The sequence below is a fragment of the Melitaea cinxia genome, chromosome 9 (assembly GCF_905220565.1).
Source record: "Melitaea cinxia chromosome 9, ilMelCinx1.1, whole genome shotgun sequence".
NCBI lineage: Eukaryota > Metazoa > Arthropoda > Insecta > Lepidoptera > Nymphalidae > Melitaea > Melitaea cinxia.
The window spans coordinates 10,899,143-10,918,997 of NC_059402.1; the positions used below are offsets into that span (position 1 = coordinate 10,899,143).

The 19,855-nt window shown below is 35.3% G+C and overlaps 1 protein-coding gene and 1 long non-coding RNA gene across 2 annotated transcripts; one reads left to right on the forward strand and one right to left on the reverse strand.

Moving 5' to 3' along the window:
- Window positions 1-2,215: 2,215 nt before the first annotated feature.
- LOC123656321 lies at window positions 2,216-17,354 on the reverse strand. The gene is made up of 2 exons (XR_006743518.1): window positions 17,262-17,354; window positions 2,216-2,706 (listed from the first exon to the last, which is right to left on the reverse strand). It is a non-coding gene; the product is annotated as an uncharacterized LOC123656321 (long non-coding RNA).
- On the forward strand, window positions 10,978-19,573 carry LOC123656320 (protein hairy-like). The gene is given in 5 exon segments (XM_045592022.1): window positions 10,978-11,007; window positions 11,703-11,716; window positions 17,944-18,037; window positions 18,358-18,652; window positions 18,895-19,573. Coding segments are annotated over 5 exon segments (714 nt in total). The 3' UTR covers window positions 19,176-19,573.
- Window positions 19,574-19,855: the final 282 nt, after the last annotated feature.

Here is a 19,855-nt window from a genome sequence, read left to right on the forward strand (position 1 = left end):
ACAATGTATGTACAATGTATAATTAAATTACCATTCATTTTTATAGCTGAATACATAATAATCATTCAGGTTTATGGTGGGTCACGGTACGAAGTCATGTATACAAATAAATAAAATTGGAGTGTCTGTTTGTAATGCTAAAATTACCGCTTTTAACTAAATGCATATACCAAAATAACAATTTTTATAATTTTTGTCTGTCTGTCTGTCTATTTGTTCCGGTAAAATCATTCCGTTTCCGTTCACTACACAGAGATTACTCTGAAACGGCTGGATCAATTTTGACGGGACTTTCACTCGCAGATAGCTGATGTAATAAGGAGTAACTTAGGCTTCTTTAATTTTAAATTTTGCTTTTTATAACTGCGAACTGAACAATAATTATTTTGTTAAATTCCACACGGACGAAGTCGCGGGTACAACTACTGTATAAATATAATTTATGACAAATTGCTATTTATCTCGGACTATATTTATATAGTTTATACTTTGACATTTTAATGATAACAATCTTTTATGAATGAGAAATTTTAGAAGATCAGAGTTAGTACCATATAGAGATTATATTTTCAGGTCTAGGTTGGGTATTGATTTCATAAAATCATATTTTTGAAGGTCGATCAATTTACGTTTAGTGTAAATTTACGGAAATGATATGAACGTATTCAAAACATGAATGTACGTACAAATATACGCCTACACATACAAGTACATAAAACTACTTGTTATAATTGTGTTTTAATTTGAATGAATTTTATTTTTTAAAAAGGTAACTAGGTACTTAGACATATTTATAATATCAATATAAAATTTATAATCATCAACGCTCTAATGATGCTTCTGGTGTTACAGGCATCCATAAACAATGGTAACTATTTACCGACTAGGAGGACCGTACTCTTGTTTGCCACCATAGTGATATAAAAAAGAATATAATAGAAATAGGGCAAAGTCCCGTTTTGTAGATAGAACTACATTAAATTATGCGTAACTGTCCTTTGGATACTTTTTTAACATGCCATAAAATTATTGAAAAAGAGCAGTCATATTGAAAAGTTCTGCCGCAATAAACAAAAATCAAAATTAAAAAGATCACTGTATGGTGGACTAAACTGTAACATTTTTTACGTAACCATGATGGCTCATTTTTTATCATAATATTATCTTTAGACTGTTCATTGTAACTGAACTGCTCCGCCAAAAGAATTTATTGTTGTGTGCAATGGGAGGTCTAAAAATGAAAGGTTCTTTTTATGTCTGACAGTTTTGTCATATGACTGTACCTTCATTAACTGAAACTGTGTAAGCATTTCCACGACTTTATATTGGTGAGGTCGTAATCGCAATAAATAAAAATAAAACGTAGTTATAATTTTACCAATATTTTTTAGTTTAAATTTAAATTAAGTACCAAACTAGGGATATCTCCTTTTACCGTAAGTAGAACCGTTTTTTATGTTTGGTACATTTTTTATTTTCGTATTTTATACATTGTAAAATATTGATACAACATATTTTTTTTATATCTTATGATATTACTGATGCTGATTGATGTAGTTGAAGTAGTAGTGTCAAATGAACTAAAAGTAGATTTAGTCAAATAGTTGATCAAAGGAACACCTGTCTTAAGTAAAAACTGGAATGTACAGTATATTTTTTTCTTTTCAGAGAAACCTACATTTTGTTTTGATAACGTGATATTTTTTTAAAAACTTAGTTTATATTTCGTCTTTTTTGCTTTTGTAATTTTGCTAATGTAAAAATATTTATTCAAATACAACTTATACAAAAAAAGCAACAACAACTTTACGTTGTATATTTGACGTGCTCGAATTATAAAAGTACGTTTCTTTGACACACATTTACAGCTTTCAAAATTTGAGGTGATATAATTTTGTTGCGGCAAATGTTAATTCAAAATGGCTGGCGTGGCAGTTCTTGACTTGTACTCTTTACACCTTTTGTATATGCAGTGTTTGTCTGATACTTTAAATCGCCGCGCGGGCAAGGGGCAATATAAGCCAAATAAGAAACATAAGAGGCTGCGGTGGCGGAGTGATGTCAGCGTTTAGAGATTTCGAATTACCGGAATTTTAATGTAGGTTGTACTTTGTTGTTAGTTTATTATAAACTAGCTGACCCAGCGAATTTAATATTTTCTTGGTACCGTCATACTTTTGTTTTCGTAATATTGTTTTTTTTAGTTTCTTTTTTACAATCCTCGTTGTTATAATAATGAACACAAAAAAGAACTTGGTAATAAATTTCGTGTAATCGTTCGACAGATATGCGCGTACATACATTTCAAGGATTCATTTTTATTTATATATGTCCATCTTATAAAATCTATTTATAATTCTGTGAAATTAATATTGCTTTTTTCTAATAATTTAAGTAACAATGTGTATAATATTTTCTGAGTCTTGAGCAAGTGACACGCGTCCCGCGTCGTGCCCAGAGGACCTAAGAGGCACGCGACAGCATCGCTGCACCACGCAGGTCGTACGCGTGCCCTCGCCGGCTGCCGAAGTGCCGACTCGCGCCAGTCGTGTGATCATGTCAGTCGAGTCGAGACAGACGCGAGCGACGCACGTGGTACGTGATAATATGCAGTGACAGTTCACACGAAACGTGTTTAGTGATTGTTCGTGATGGTGACGGGCATCGGCAGCCCCCAGCAAGGGGTGTCCAACGTGGCCATGAGTCCTTCAGGGATGCAGGAGCAGAAGAAAACAGGAGATAACAGACGAGTTAGTTTACTTTTTCTTTTAAATAATTTGTTTAAAAAACTATCAAGATATTTATTGTTTATATGTACGTTTTTTTTAAATAGTAATCAATAATTTTAAACCAGGTTTTTTTCTTTATCGCAGCATTCAAACCGTACGGATTAGAAAATAATTTAAGGTTTTTATGTTATACTTAGTAATATTATAAATGCCAAAGTAACTCGGTCTGTCTGTCGCGCTTTCACGCCTAAATTATTACCGATTTAAATGAAATTTGGTACACAGATAGTCTTAAGCCTTTGAAAGGACATAGGCTACTTTTTAATGCGAAAAAAGGGATGTAAGGGGTTGAAAGTTGGGGATGAAAAGTTCCATGGAAGTATCGTCATTTTTAGAGCTAGAAGCTTGAAACATGTTTCATATAAAAAAATATGACATTCAAAGTTTGCAAAAGTTTCACCCTCAAGGGTGTAAAATAAAAATAGGGAATAGAGGATAAAAGTTTGTATGCAAATATGTAAGGTGTGTATGTTTTATAAGTTTGCGACAAGAGACAAAATATTAGAGCTATTCTGGTGTCCAGAATAACGAAAAAAAATTAACCAAAAATACTGTCAGAAGTCCACGCGGAGAAATTCGCAGTTAGTAGTCCATATATTTTACTTTTCGTGCTATCATTTTTGACAATATTAAAGACATCAACGCGTATGTAAAAAAAAAATCTAGGTATAATTGAATACTTTACTTATATATTTCATATAATTAGTTTGATTTATTTATAAATCAAATGTAGTTTTTTTTAATAATCAGAGATATACCATCGATTAGAAAATTTACATATTGAAAAAGGTATACAATAGGATTCTATAATTCTTTTTTATTTTATGAAACCCTTGTATGGTTAATAGTTACACCTTTACAATGAATAATTATGTAAACCTTTATACACTAAAAAAATTATACTTATTAAGCCATAAAGTAATTACTAACGGAATCAGTTGATTATTTTTGTTAATCCGTATCTTAAACTATCTTCGTAGTACTCAGATTTGTAACTAAAGGTTAAATAGTTTTTACGAATGAGTAATAAAAACACATAGGTACTTCCTGCCTATCCAGCTAAAACATTTTTTGTATCTATAATATTTAGGCATTATTTATAGGAATATACGGATATAATACCGCTGTCTTCAGTCTTCCGCAGACGCAAGACGATGAAAACTGCAAAAAGAAAAGTCACGATTATTTAAAAATTATTCCACGATTTCTACCTCCATGCCGTTCTCGTTAAAAATGTATTATTCGAACTTAAATCAAACATGTACAAAAACAAAGTTTGTTGATTTATTTATAGAACTAAATTATGCGTAGGTATGGTTGAATGGAAACACGGCATTATTATTTTATTGCATTGGAATACTAAGATGTCATCATCATCATCATCATTTCAGCCTATTGCAGTCCACTGCTGGATATAGGCCTCCATAAGTTCGTGCCAAAAATGCCCACAACTCATTTGTGTTGCCCATAGTCACCACGCTGGGTAGGCGGGTTGGTGACCGGGGGGACTATGGGCAAAACACATGAGTTCACGCCATTTTTGGCGCGAACTTGTGGAGGCCTATGTCCAGCAGTAGACTGCGATAGGCTAAAATGATGAATGATGAAGTAGAAAAAAAATCAATGCATAACTGATAATTTGTTTTTTAGTTACAACTGCAGCAAATTTGAAAAATGTTGCTTCGAAAAAGAACGCGTTTAAAGATAAAATTATTGATTTCTTTGTGATTAGTAAATGAAAATCGTACTAATAGTTAATTTGCTAACCCAGGTCCATATTATAATTCGCCGGCATCGTCTTCATAATGTCTCTCTTTTGTGGCAGTTCGTACAGTTTCGTGCTAAATCCATTCAACCGCAAAATATATTAACTCCGTTTATTCCCTTACCTAAAAGAAGCATCACAACCACTAAACTATTTATATCAAAATCTGTTTTTTTTTTTCGGAATTGATGTACAACACACCGCATTCTTATATCACTTTGAAGCATAGATAAACCTCGCTGACTTGCTTGAATAAAAGTCACATTTATTTTACATAATTTATTATTATAATATATAATTATAATTAATTTAGTAATGTGTAAAATATATTTACAAATTACCAAATTACTAATTAATTCGTAAAAAACTAAAAAAAAAAAAAAACTAAATAATGAAAACCTATTGGAGTAGAATCAATCACAATTAGTGTTGCCCAAATGCAAGAACAAGACGAGACTTAGCCAGTCTTGGTCTTGCGCCAATACACCTGGTCTTGGTCTTGGTCTTGGTCTTGCGCTCCCAGTCTTGGTCTTGGTCTTGGTCTTGCAGCAAGAGTATTGCAAGTCTTGCAATTACCTATTAGTCTATTACTATTTATTAAAGTTTACTTTAAATCTTAGAAAAACGTATTAAAATTGGAACATTGTGAGCTTGAATTAACATAGCCATAGTAAAGATCAAGCAGATTAATAAATAACTGAAGATTTGATAAGAAATTCGAAAAATCAACTGACCTATATGTCGTTTTCCATGGAAGTAACTGTTTCTTAATAAACATTTATGATTTATAAGCTTACATTTGCTAAAACATGTAAAAAAACAAATTAATTACAATAACTTGACTGTGTTTTAAAGAACAATACTTATCTGTCTAGAAAGAGATTGAACCCTCAACTTATAAGAAATTTAATAAAAGAGTTTTACGATTTATCATTTATTTGAATAAAAAATAAAATACAACACAAATCAACAGCTTTATCATTAGGTTATGATACTTTATATCAATTTTTTTGACCATGAATTAATATGACATCTACTACCTATCCTTACCATTTTATCCTAATCATAATACTACTTGCGTGATCAGTATAATGTATTCATTTTCATTCTAAGCACTCTGAAACTTATTTATTCTTTGGAACACCTGTAGGTACTCTTAAAATTCGAAATTATTTTGCATGAGTATACCTACGCCCTATGGCGGCAATCAAATAGTGTCAAATGTTATGATTTCGGCGTGGCGGCAACGATTGTTTTAGATTTCAAAAGAAGCCGCCGGCGCGTGTATCATAACCATGTACTTCCGAAAAGCGGCAAATTTCTTTGAGAAGTAAGTACAAAACCTTTGATGCCGCATTATCAAAGTGCCGATGGTTAAAACATAACTATGCATGCACTCAGTTTGATTTTAATAGATATTTTTTTATTCGCTATGTTTATGGTATTAGTCGTAATGCGCATAGGTCCAGTTTTTCATATTCTTTGATACAGTTTTTTGCGTCTCATAGAATTTCTAAGCGTACCTACCTATACACCGAACTGTTACACCTAACTACTCAGTGAAATAGCGCTAAGTCCTAGCTGCAAGACGCAAGAGTCTTGCAGGCTATGTCTTGTTCTTGCTCAAGTCTTGCACGGTCAGTCTTGGTCTTGGTCTTGCTAAAAATACGCGGTCTTGTTCTTGGTCTTGGTCTTGCAAAAACGCAAGAACAAGACCAAGACTGCAAGACCAAGACTGAATTTGGGCAACACTAATCACAATATTTTCATCTTTACTTCGGACGTAATGGTATTCGCGGTAGACTGTTCGTATGTATATGGCGCAACGGTTACAGCCATGGATTGTACCTGTTGCGCTGGCGGTTGCGGGTTCGATCCCCGCACATGACAAACATTTATATTGGCCATACAGGTGTTTGCCGTGGTCTGGGTGTTTGTGCAGTCCTTGTGGGTCTCCCCACCGTGCCTCGGAGAGCACGTTAAGCCGTCGGTCTCGGTTGTTATCAAGTACATCTGATAGCGATCTTTACTCATAGTAGGGAATATATCCGCCAACCCGCATTAGAGCAGCGTGGTGGATTAAGCTCTGATCCTTCTCCTACATGGTGAAAGAGGCCTATGCCCAGTAGTGGGATATTACAGGCTGAAGCATATGTGTATGTTGGTTTCCTGTTAACTTCCATTTTTGTAAAACTAATCTACGCCTTGAAGCGTCTTTTGTACCTTTTAGGTCTGAATATAAAAGTTTTCAAATCCTTTTTACCAAAACAACTTACGAAGTGCTCAGTGTAACGGTCACAGTACATGTGACGTAATTATAAACGAAAAAAATTCGCAAGGGTAACCATATACATACATTTCTGTATACCTGAAGGATAACAATATAAACCGTAAAATATTATAATGGGTTGCGATGGCCACAGGGCCCTAACAATAACTCTGGTTGGCCCCGTATAGCAAAGGTAACTTTCTAATACCTGTGTGGCTACACTTTAGAAGGCTGTAACTCAAAAACTATTTGAAATAAATATATGATATTTAGTATATTATTTTTAAATATTTATTTATTTATTTTATTTATTTATCCATTAACAAAAACTTAGAACTAACATTACAGTTACCCAATGCGTTAGTTAAGTTTATCACAACAAGTAACATTAAATTTAACAAACGATTTAAACAATTCAATAAAAAGAAATAAACAAAAAATATAAAATAATCAATAAATAATCAATAAATATAAAATAATCAATAAATAATCACACTTAAAAAAAATTATACTTAGACTTCGAAATATGTAAAAACAAAAACGATATTTTCAATATTTCACCTTCCCCTTTCCCTTAAAGAGTTTTCTTAGAACCCATTAAGAATATTTATAAGCAAATTAAATAGTTCTTAGCATTGTTTACTACAAAAAGTGTAGCATACTTGTTTAATGATGTAAAGTTTTATTTGACTCAGTAATGTCTATTAACAAGTAGTAAGAGACTATTATACATATATATGTATATGTAGTTTATGCGGGCGCTATGAGTCAAAGCGCGTGGGCGGCGCGACGCGGTCATCTGTGAGCTAATTATCGTGGGAACGAGCCCCACGCAACATTTGATGATGCGTCGACATTTATCATTGAAGTACCTACACTCAAATTTAAAACGCATAATATTAGCATTACGCATAATTCTATACACAACTGGTAAAAATATTATAGTAACATATGTAAAAACGAGTGCGCAATCAAATGTTATAAAACATTACAGCAAAAAATACCTACCTTAGTATCACGGGCGTGCCAACACTGGGGCAAGATAGGGCGTTTGTCCCACCCTGACTCGAAGCTAATAACAGAAATTTAAAATTTATAATATAAATTTTAGATTAGCCACAAGTTCCCAAGCTATTTTTGAAATAATAATAATAATATTATCTCTTTATTGTAAAACAAGAATGACCAAAATTACGAAAAAAAAAGGAGATAAGTACAAAAGGCGGCCTTATCGCTAATAAGCGATCTCTTCCCTGGTAAAGGTAATCTTTGAATAGAGGATGTGGTATATATGTAGATGGTAGAGGTGTAACGTTTTTATCTAAAAACGATACATTCAGACAAAACGAGAATGTAAAAATAAAAAAATATATATAAGTTAGGTACATACAAGTAAAACCTAAATAAATAACTAAGTATACTATAATAGTAGGTACGTATATAGCTTTAACTTACCGTTGCGTTGATTGTTCCGCACTGCACTAGGATATACAAATGAAACTCCTAGATAGATATACCTAGGTGTTTAACTTCGATATAACTTCGGATTTCGCTAGCTGTTTTTGATGACCTCTGATCCCGATGTATGTCGCAATAATTGTGTAAGCAATTATAACCAAATCTTATTTATTATATAATTTATATCAAAAGAAAAGCCGATTTATTCACATTTACATGTTTACTCAAAGATGATACTTAATTCATTGAATCAAGGCTTATTTTGCAAAACTACGGTGTAGCGGTAAAACAAAAATTGCGGCACGCGTACACAAAGCCTTTGAAAATAACCGCTGCAAAGTCCCTGATAATTTGAATTTGAACTTTATATTATTCTAATACAGCCGAGTTAGCAATGATTGTCTGCGTGTTTTCAAACGAATCAAAACAGTGCCGGCACGCGCCTTCGGTAGCGATGCGACACTACGCCGATATAATACTTAATAATTTGTTTTAAGGCTGATTTCACGTTGAAACAAAAATTGTTGTGTAGAGTAGGTAAAGACACAGCTTGTGGTGGCGCGCTTTGTATTGCTACTGCGCACCCGGCATCGGCCGTAACACGGGCGCAGGGTCTTTGAGAGCACCGGTGCCGCGAGCGACACATCTTTGCAGGTATTGCATTAGAAGGCGCTCTGTGCCCCCTTAGATCTGGCGCCCCCTTAGATTCGGCGCCCCGTTAGATCCGGTGCCCCTGTGCGCCACACTATAGGTAAAGCCGCCTCTGGGAGTGGGGAGGAATTTTAAGGAGTAAACTATAGTCGGAGCGAAGGCTTTGCTCATGGGACTCGTTGAGATTCTTAAAACGTTCTTGTAGGTAAGGAGTAGCAGGAATAAATAGTATGCAATATAACAAAGTAAGAATGTGTGTTATTTAACTGCTGGCTTTGAAATACATAGGCCGAAGACGTGCTGCGGTCACCAACCCGCAGTGATCCCAAACGTACGATAATTATCGTATATGTACGATAATTCAAGCTTACGTACGATATACGATCCGTAGGACCGTACGATTTACGATCCCCGGGATCGTACGCGATTTGTACGATAATTCTGTCTGTACTATCGAAATACTGAAACGCAACGATTTCTCCACAAATTATGAATTTGGAGCAACGACCTTTTCTTTTTTAGCCAACTGAAATTTAAAATTTGATGAAATTTTACGATAATTTGAAGTAACGACGACCTTTTTTTTTGGGCGGATGATATTAGAAAACACTTGTTCAGATTTTTTTTGGGTGGACGACCTTTTTTTTAGCCGACTGCAGTGGCGTAGCGTGGTTGTCGGCCGCCCGGGGCGGAAGAAAATTTTGCCGCCCCATTATTTAGGTATTTCAATTTAAAGTATACTAAAACTTACTTAGCTGAGTGGCTACGACATATAGAATTTAGCCACCCCCTTTCATCCCGTGGGTGTCGTAAGAGGTGACTAAGGGATAGAAAGTTCCAATAATAATAATAATAATGATAAAGCTTTATGTAATTCCATGCAAAATTCAATAATCCTTATCTCAATTTGCCCAAATCAAAATTTCAATCAATTAAATAACAATACAAAATAATTAATAGTACTTATTAGATTTTATTAGATTAGTGATCATTATTAAGACATACTATTTCATGTAAAATAAATAAATTAATCTAATATATAAAATTCTCGTGTCGCGGTGTTTGTAGTTAAACTCCTCCGAAAGGCTAGACCGATTCTCATGAAGTTTTGTGTGCATATTGAGTAGGTCTGAGAATCGAACAACATCTATTTTTCATCCCCCTAAATGTTAACTGTAGTCCACCCCTAATTTTTTTATTTTATTTTTTTATTTTTAGATGAATTATTTATATTTTTATTTTTTTTATGATACATCATTAAAAAATACATACAACCCTAAATTTTCAACCTTCTACGATCAACCCCTATATTTTATTTGTTAATTATAAACTTTATTTTTTTTGGCAGGATTTTTATATTTATTTTGTCATGACTTAGAATAAAAAAAAATTATATTACTCTTAATTTTCAACCTTTCTACAATCAAGTCCTATTTTTCCATCGCAATTTTTATTTTTTATTATTTTTAATAATTTCCTTTAATTGTGATTTTTTTCTCAATTCAATTTGATCTCCTGCCTTCGCCGGTCGATAACTATCAATCGATCAGTTATCCCCGCTAGAGGTTTACATTACGTTGTCACCTCTCATCCAGCAAACATCACGGGGATGACAATAAAGCCGGTCTCCTGTCTTACTCACTATACTGTTTTCGGCAATCGTTTTTTTTTTTTTGTTTTATTTGTGTACCGATCGTAGTAGTGACTGTTATACGTACATATTATTTTAATTTTTCTGTGCACTAAATAAAGCATACTTTCATTGTCTACAACGCTTTCGTTTATAAGTAAATCCCCGCACACTTATAGTAGATAGTTTATTGGCAAAACAACGTTTGCCGGGTCAGCTAGTTAATAATACGAAATAGCAAAGTTCCAATACCACTGTGGAACTAGTGAAGCCGACCGATGGCGGTATAGCCATCCTACAGCTAGCTTTTTAAATACACAACCGAAGACGAGCAGCAGCGTCTTCGGTGCGACAAAGCTAGCCCTGCGGTCACTAACCCGCCTGCCCAGCGTAGTGACTATGGGCAAAAACCCTCATGAGTTCGCGGTAGAATTTTAGGCCCTCAGTTGTCGGTAGCCCCACTATTCCCGGCTACAGCAGCGGCCGCGGTAACGGTGGGGCGGAGGGTGCTGAGGATGACCGGGATACGGGAGGCTGCCACTCAAAATTACAGGTACTACGTACCGGTTACGTATAATGGAGGCATGTTACGGCTGGACCACAACTTTACCGAACTGGAAGTAAAATCGAGTCTTAAACTTAAACTTAAGTGAAGTATACTGGGGTTGTCTGAAGTTTGAAGAGAGGGCGAAGACACGATGATCCTGGACTCCGGGCACTTGTTCTGCTTCCGTGAAGGTGATGGGATTTCCCAAGGTGGTGTCGATTTTCTGGTCCACAAGACTCTCACTAACAACGTTGTGGAAGTCAGCAATGTGTCGAACCGGGTAGCGTACCTTGTACTTAAACTCACTGACAGGTACTCCCTAGAAGTGATACAGCTCTATGCGCCGACCTCAGCACAATCTGACAATGAAGTCGAAGCCTTGTATGACGATATTACTAGGGCCATGCATGGGACTACTTCGGCCTTCTACAACGTTGTTATGGGAGACTTCAACGCTAAAGTGGGAATACAAGACCGCGACGAATCGAGGATCGGACCACACGGGTAGGGGCACAGGAATCGCAGGAGGCAGATGCTCGTCAACTACTACGAGTCAGAGGGGCTCTTCTTGATGAATTCAGTTTTTTGAGAAGAAGCCCCAAAGGCGGTGTACCTACATGGCAAAGCCCCAACACTATGATGAGGAACGAGATAGATTCATCATAGCGGATAAAAGGCATATATTCAGAGATGTCTCCTTGGTTAATTGGTTTAACACTGGCAGTAACCACCGGCTATTACGGAGCACTTTAAATATATATCTTTCGAAAAGAGCGGGCCCGCTTAGTGAAATCTACTCTCCGACGTACGCTGCCCCAATTACTATGTGGCTCCGAGCAGTTTCAATGGGAACTTCGAAACCGATTCGATTCGCTGGAAACTACTGGCAACGTGGAAGAGATGACCGACAACGTGGTGAAGACGGTGTGTACACTAGGTCGTAGGCACTTTCCGCCGACGAAGTCAACAAAGCAGTCCAACTCTCTTCCGAAGCCTTGGATCTAATGTGGCGGAGGCGCGAGTTGCTCACTGCTCAAGCAGCTTCGCCAGAACAGAGGGCTCTTTCCAAGAAGATACGAAAACTTGTACGCCAAGACCTCCACTGCTCAAATACGAGAGAGATTGCTACTCTGATTGAGCAGAATAGGGATGACGTAGTTACGACTGAGCTACTTAAAGCCACAGGGCGACCTGCCCTAAAAGTCTTGGCGAGACTCTTTCACGCCGTCACCCACCGAGGTACCACGCCAGAGGTGTGGTCCAGTGTGTTTGGTGCTGTTCTTTAAGAGAGGCGACAAGTCTCTGTCAAAGAATTACACATCGATCTCACTTCTGAGCCATATCTATAAGCTGTTTTCGAGTGTTGTTACGAATCGTCTTGCCAGAAGACTCGACGAATTCCAACTACCGGAGCAGCGGAGTTTTGAAATGACTACAGCACTGTAAACACCACATCCATACTGTTCGGTAGATTATACAAAAGACAGAAGAATATAATCAGCCGCTGTGTATGGCATTTGTGGACTACGAAAAAGTCTTCGACTATTGCTTCTCAAAATGGAAAAACAAAAAATACTGTTTATCCAAATGTCTTGGATTAAGTTTTAAAATAGCCTAGCAATTAATATATATATATTTTTTTTTGTATTAATCAGTGAATTTGATGTAATTTTTTTTTATTATTTCACTTTATACGTAGCGAAGCACGTACCGGGCCGCTAGTATTTACTAATTGTTTTTATTATTTAAGTGTTGTTCAATTTTGCCGCCCCCTAAAAAGTGCCGCCCGGGGCGGGCCGCCCCCCCCGCCCCCACTACGCTACGCCACTGGCCGACTGACATTTTCAAACAGCTGTTCAATGTAATTTACACTTAAGAACTTGAATCTTAAATTTTGTTTGGGTGTACGATCAGACGGGCAAAAATTTCTGGTAACACTGCAGTGGACTGCGATAGCCTGAAGTGATGATGATGATGATGACTTATTTTATTTTTATTTTTTAATTCATGCTTTCCTACCCTTTAAGAATTCAGAATATGCCCCTGATTGGTGTAAAATACATAAAAGCATAATTTATTTCAGTTTTATAACAGGCATAATTCATATTTTAGTGAAACTCTACACCTTTGCCATTTACGTTATTTAATATGCGTCGAACGACTTCGCATTAAATAGCTCATTAGAAATGCAATTACACGGCGGCAGACTACAAATAAATCAAAAATGATCCGTCAAGAACAATATCTGCCTAATGTATGGTGCTATAACAATCGGACGGCGGAGGGTCGTAAACAAGGCGCGTGTAGGAAGCTATTAGAGTAGGCGAGCGATCTATCATCGTACGATAAATATCATCTCGGCGAGATTAGACGGCGAGCGATGCGGCCGCAGCGCCTACGCGCCACTCTCCTGTGCCGCCTACAACGAACAAACGACTGCAGATTAAATTAAACGTTGTCATTCAAAATTCGTGCGCATGTCGTATTTTATTAGTATAATTGTATGCAATCATTTCTTTTAATTTAATTATTCCTTTAAAAATGAATTTAAAGAAAAATTATGCGGTGTCATGGGACACCTGGTAGGGACGAAGTTCCTTCGAATAGTATAGAAGCAACACAATTTGAAGAAAAAAAAAATGTTGAATTTTATATATATTTTTTAGTTCTCGATTTTTTATTTTTATTTTGTTGTTTGGTTTTTAATTAAGTACATATAAGTATTTAGGAAATTTAGTATTTTAGAAAATAACAAATACCGTAAAATAAAATAAATCAAACAAAATATTAATAATAATAATAATTCAAACTATTAAGTGAAATAAAAAAAACCATATGGCTTTATTTATTTTTGTCGACAGTATAAAATTACATAAATAATTAAAAAAAGTTTACTAGTAATATTTTAGTTTACAAACGTCATATTATATAGTCGTTGACTGATATTACGTCACTTCCGTTATATATTTTTCTTACGGTTTTAGTATCACATTTTTTCCAGTTCGCTCGCCCAGCCAAATGTCAAGCCTGCCTGCCTGCCGTAAGGAACTTCGTTCCAATATTTTTAATTTAATTGAATCATTTATTTTATTTTTTTTTTCTTTTAATTTTATTAATCATTTTTGGACCGACGATCTACGTAAGATTACCGGTGTAGGCTGGATGAGGATTGCGGAAAACCGGGATGTCTGGCGCGAACTTGAGGAGGCCTATGTCCAGCAGTGGACTGCAATAGGCTGAACTGACTGAATTCTTTATAACTAATATTTTAATTTTGAAATTACTGTCCTGCGCTGTACGCGAGAGCTGAGTACATAACGCTACAGTCTTAATTCAGTTTTTATGATATACAAACCTATAATGGATATAGGTTTGTATAAAAGCTTAATAACGAAATTAAAATTTTTTAAACGTCGATGGATTCATTGCCGCATATTCCATGTAGTGCATTGCAAGCGCGTGCCGGAAGCGGCGTCCGCTCCCACGCCTTGGCACGCGTCGCGCTATCGCATGCCAGCAACTACCGGCGACTCGCCTGCGTGTCCTGCCAACTAATGCGGTACATCGGTATTGCGTTCCGGCGGCGATATTTCGGGCCTAAGACGTTTATTAGTGCAATGTAATGGATGTGGATTAGCTCAGGCTATTTAAGACGAGAAATGCATTGCAGCAATTTCGGTTTGATATCGCTGATAACTTTAAAAAAGTATTTATGTAGTCTATAACGTGAAAAATAATTATAATATAAACATTAGTTTTAAAAAAATTTGTTATAAGTACATTTTCTAGTTCTAAACATAGTATTTTACTGCACCATTTTAATAACAAAAAAATATAATATTAATTCGATGAAAATGCAAATAGTAAGTGCAATATTATTTATAAACGGAAAATGTGTCATAGCGTCAAGAGAGTGGAGGACCCTTGGCCGCACGCGCTCGGCGCGGGCGCTAGACGCACGTGTGTCGGCGGCGGTGACGCGACGCGGCGCCTCGGACTAATTCCGTGCTGTTAGAGCGTTACGTAAACCGCACAACTGTCTGGACTGTGACTTTTGTATATCCGAACTACGTAACACGCAGCGATCTACGATATTCTGGATCTGCTTAATAAAAAATTTGACCCATTTATCCTGCTAAATTACCTCATAACCTGGACCTGGACATAACCTGGCTGGAATATTTTTTTTATACCTTTCTACTATGTCAGATTGTACTACAATAGATTATAATTTTTACGTTCCTTCGTATCATATAATTTTTATAATTCCGTATAGAACAATAAAACATAAACAGAAGAGACTTACTTGATCTGTCTTTTACTTATTTATATAAACAAGTACCTTACTCCTACGCGAAACGTGCAAGGAAGTAGATAACAAAGGCGATACTTGATAGTGCGGGCGGGAACTGCCTTACCGCCGTATCGAGCGACTGACGCGGGCGCCACGTGCCGCCTCCACGTCCTTCAATATAACCAGGGCTGGTACTTGTCAATCAATAATTAACACACCCACTTGAAATGTACGAGCTTAAGGTTTTAAAACAACAATGGAAAGTCAATTTGAAAATGTAACTTTGTTTGAGTAAAATTTTTAGATGAAAAATACGAAATACTGTTAAGACTTACTTTATTTTCTTTTTTAATTAGTATCTACCGACACAAAGCGCGACGGATTGCTTTTATAGATAACTAGTTTTCCTTGAATAAATTTCGTGTCGTATAATTATACCCTTAGACCTTCCTTCCTTAATGTAACTCGGCAAGCAACGACTGTAATATTCAATTACCTAATTATTATTATATATTCTCACGGCGTAGAGATATTAATTTATTTATTAACCTGAATTCTTTATTTTATAAAGCGAATTTGGCTTTAAAAAAGAAATCTTTTTTTTTACAAAAATACGCCAACTACGAAAATACGCTATAAAGTGAATAAACGTACCAGCAGTGAAGCCGCGCTGTTCGACTAGACTATAAAATTAAATAGGTATTTGTAGATGTAAATAACTACGTATTCAAATGTAGTAAAAACAAGCACTATGGTGATGGCTCCAAGAGCTGCCTTCATTTGACTGCTTTATTTGTTCTTAGCAAACATGAAATAGAACAAGGCGCCCGTTTTGCTAATCCTTATTGTATTCAAAATTGCATTGTCCTGTCAACTGCACGTATAAACCCGACGTAAAACAAGATAAGAAGATCTTGTACTAAATGATAACAAGGTCAAAATTATCTTCACTGAAAATACAAATTAAACACGATCATTTGTCTGAGAAGTATATTATAATATACTCTCTAAAAATTTTAGTTCTAGTAAATTCGTAAGTTTCTACTTCATCTGTTCTGCAATATATTAAATTTTATATTTGATACAAAAATAGATTTTATAATTGCAGTTTGAAAAATTTAATGATATTTACATTGTTTATATAAATCGACGTATATTGAACATTATTAAATAGCAATTTGTAGGTATCGCTTAGCTGTATTAACATAAATGTACCTACGTTTCCTTTATATTGCTCAATAGCTGTGCCCACGACTTCGTCGTGGAATAGGTACTTTCTGACTTTGGAGTTTTGGACAGTATTTTTTGGAAATATCTTTTTGTTTATTTTAGATTATAAACATTTTCGTTTGGGTATTTACATGTTCAACGTGATTCTTTAAATTGGCACAACTTTTTTATTTATAAACCGATTGATATGAAATAAACACTATATGTCAAGTGAAGCTTACCACAATATATTAGTGAAAACCACATCTAAATCGAATAAGCTGTTTCTGAGATTAGCGTGCGCAAACATATTACATTTACAATTTTATTATATGTATGATTATAATGATGATTGAAGTATTCATTGATAACAACCAGACATTAATAAAATGTGATCGGCCACGCATCGGAGGTCGACTGCCTGAATCTTGTCGGCTACTCTTGTCTCCTTATAAAACATCAATTGTTGTAATCGATATGACTTCAGGGCTAAGTACTTCATCTCTGCTCGAATAAGACTGTCAAATATTTTTTGTTACAATTGCTAATACTACTACAATGTAGTGATGATTTCACTTACTAGGACTTGAATTTATTTTGAATTATGAAACAACAAGAAAAAGTGTAAAAAAAACGTTTAGATACCTACTATATATTATCACTTCTTATTGTATACACTGTACACAAAGATGACAGGTGGGATGATCAAAAAACCTTGTACACTCAGAGCATGCGAATAGTCAAACATGAGTCACGTGTCGCGCGTGACACGGCGTCACGTCCGCGCCAATCACGGCCTTCACCTTGAGCAACGCACGCGCTCATTGTCGATTAATGGACGCTTTTGTCATGCGTCTTTCTTTGATAACCACCGATGATGGTCAATGACAAATTTTGCAATGCTTTTTATTGTCAATTTTTATTTACTAACTGCCGAAACAAAGAAACATTGTGTAAATTAGTACACGGAATAAAAGCCGATAAATAAAATTAGAAAATACAATTTATTACTATATGTATGACTACCTCGTGACTATATGTATAATATAGCGGTATAGTCAGGCTTAGGTAGAGGCAAATTATGATATTTTAAACATATGTGCAACTAATACGTGACCAGGCAAGAAATCTAGCATTTAATGCGAAATATGATCGTGTCCGTACCTACGTTTTAAAATTTAAGATTTTCCTTTTCCGTCTTCCTGAAATTAGAGGCTACCTCAAACAAAAGAAACAGAGGCATTCTCTACCTCATTTTTATGTTACTATTTCCTAATGTTATGTAGTCGTAATAAGTAAAATTTATGTCAAGTTTTTTTTTTGTTACAGAGTAACAAGCCTATAATGGAAAAGAGACGTCGTGCGCGAATTAATAATTGTTTGAACGAACTGAAGGCTCTTATACTTGACGCGATGAAAAAGGATGTAAGTATTTTGTGCGAATATGCTATTGGCACACAAGTCCGTCTAAGTATTAAATGTTACAGAAACGTGAAATGATGCTTGTATGACTAGAAAAAGTTAAAAAGTTAGATATATTTTTAAAGCTTTATAATGACATTTCTAAAACTTAAATAATTTATTACTTATATTATAATCTGTTCTTTTTTGATAAATTTTATATCTATTAAAACTTAAAGAAATATGAAAAAGTTAGAATTTTTCCTAAAGCTAAATTATTTCAGCAATATAAGCCTATAATATGTATATGATTAAAAAGTAATGGAAAACTGTCATTGTTTTAGCCGGCACGCCATTCAAAATTGGAAAAAGCAGACATTTTAGAAATGACTGTAAAACATTTAGAGGGTCTTCGTTCTGAAGGAGCTGCTTCGCCGGATAGATTTAAAGCAGGCTATAGACACTGCTTATCAGAAGTCGCTAAGTTTCCTGGTCTTGATTCGGGACTTAAGAAACGTCTTGTCCGACATTTAGAAGGATGTGTTACAAACCCTGGTAGACCGTTTGCCGCGCCGACGCCTCCATCGGATGCTGAGGAAACAGTCGTGTCTTCTCAACATTCTACTATTTTTATTTCTGGTAAATATTTCGATACATATATGGAGTCAAAATCGCGTTTCCCAAACAAAATTTGTCGTATACCTTAAGAACTTTTATATTTAAAATTAAAGCTGAAATTTGTGCAATAAAAATATCATGCTTGATGTTGATGATATTGTACTAATGTTTTACTTATTTACAATTTTGTGTAATTTAAAATTTAAATATGCATTAAAAGTTTTTTTTTTAATTCTTCGAAACCTTACATGTTTTGTTTACAGCTGGTCCTGGTTCAGGAGTTCGTCTTGTCCCGACAAGACTGTCGAACGGGGACATCGCCCTCGTTTTGCCAGCCGGTGTGAGTGCGAATACCCTCGGGGCTGTTCCAACTCTCGTACCTCTTTCCCCTCGAGATGCGTCTTCATCGTCATCAGAGCCTCGATGTTTCTCTCCAGAGAGCTCTGGTTGGGGAAGCCCGCCTCCCCCTTCGGAGGATCTCGCTCCCCTTGCTTTAGTTACTAGAAGACAACCTCAAGAGGAAAAGCCCTGGCGACCTTGGTGACACTCCATACTCTTATTTTAGTTTATGTATAAACTGTGATATTTGTCTGTAATTGTATAATACGGCTTCCTTTTGGGTACTACATTATAAAAAGTTCCTATAGAATTGTAGAGTTTATAGTTAGTTTTAGATAGTTCGCTTGGTCAGTACTTTTTCTGTGTTATAAATACTAGAGTTTTTAAGAGATATAAATTCAATAAGCCACTAAACAGATAAATCTACTCTTAGTCTTCCTTATAAATTAAGCTAGATTTAGTACAAATGTAAATTTTCGAATGACATCTAAGGCAGTATTTCATGAAAGTGACGATTGTCATTATTATAACCAGAACTTAATATATTTTATATTCATTTTAGCACTTCGTGCCATTTAAGTAGATACATTATTTATTTAATGACACTAGGTTTTATTACGTTTCATTTATAATTAATACATAACCTTAAGGACGCTATCACATTTTTCACTCGCTCAAGTTTAGGTATTTAAATCGCAACACAATAACATTACGCGTACGCACACATTGATACCGCTATCTGCTCGATTTTGTACCGACGTAACTAATCTTGGTACTTGAAAGTATTAATTTTTAATTTTACTGGTATTGATTTGTAAATTTAGTTGTAAGTTTAAAGTCGAACTTGGTAACTGTTACTAAGTACCTACTATTCACGGAACCTCT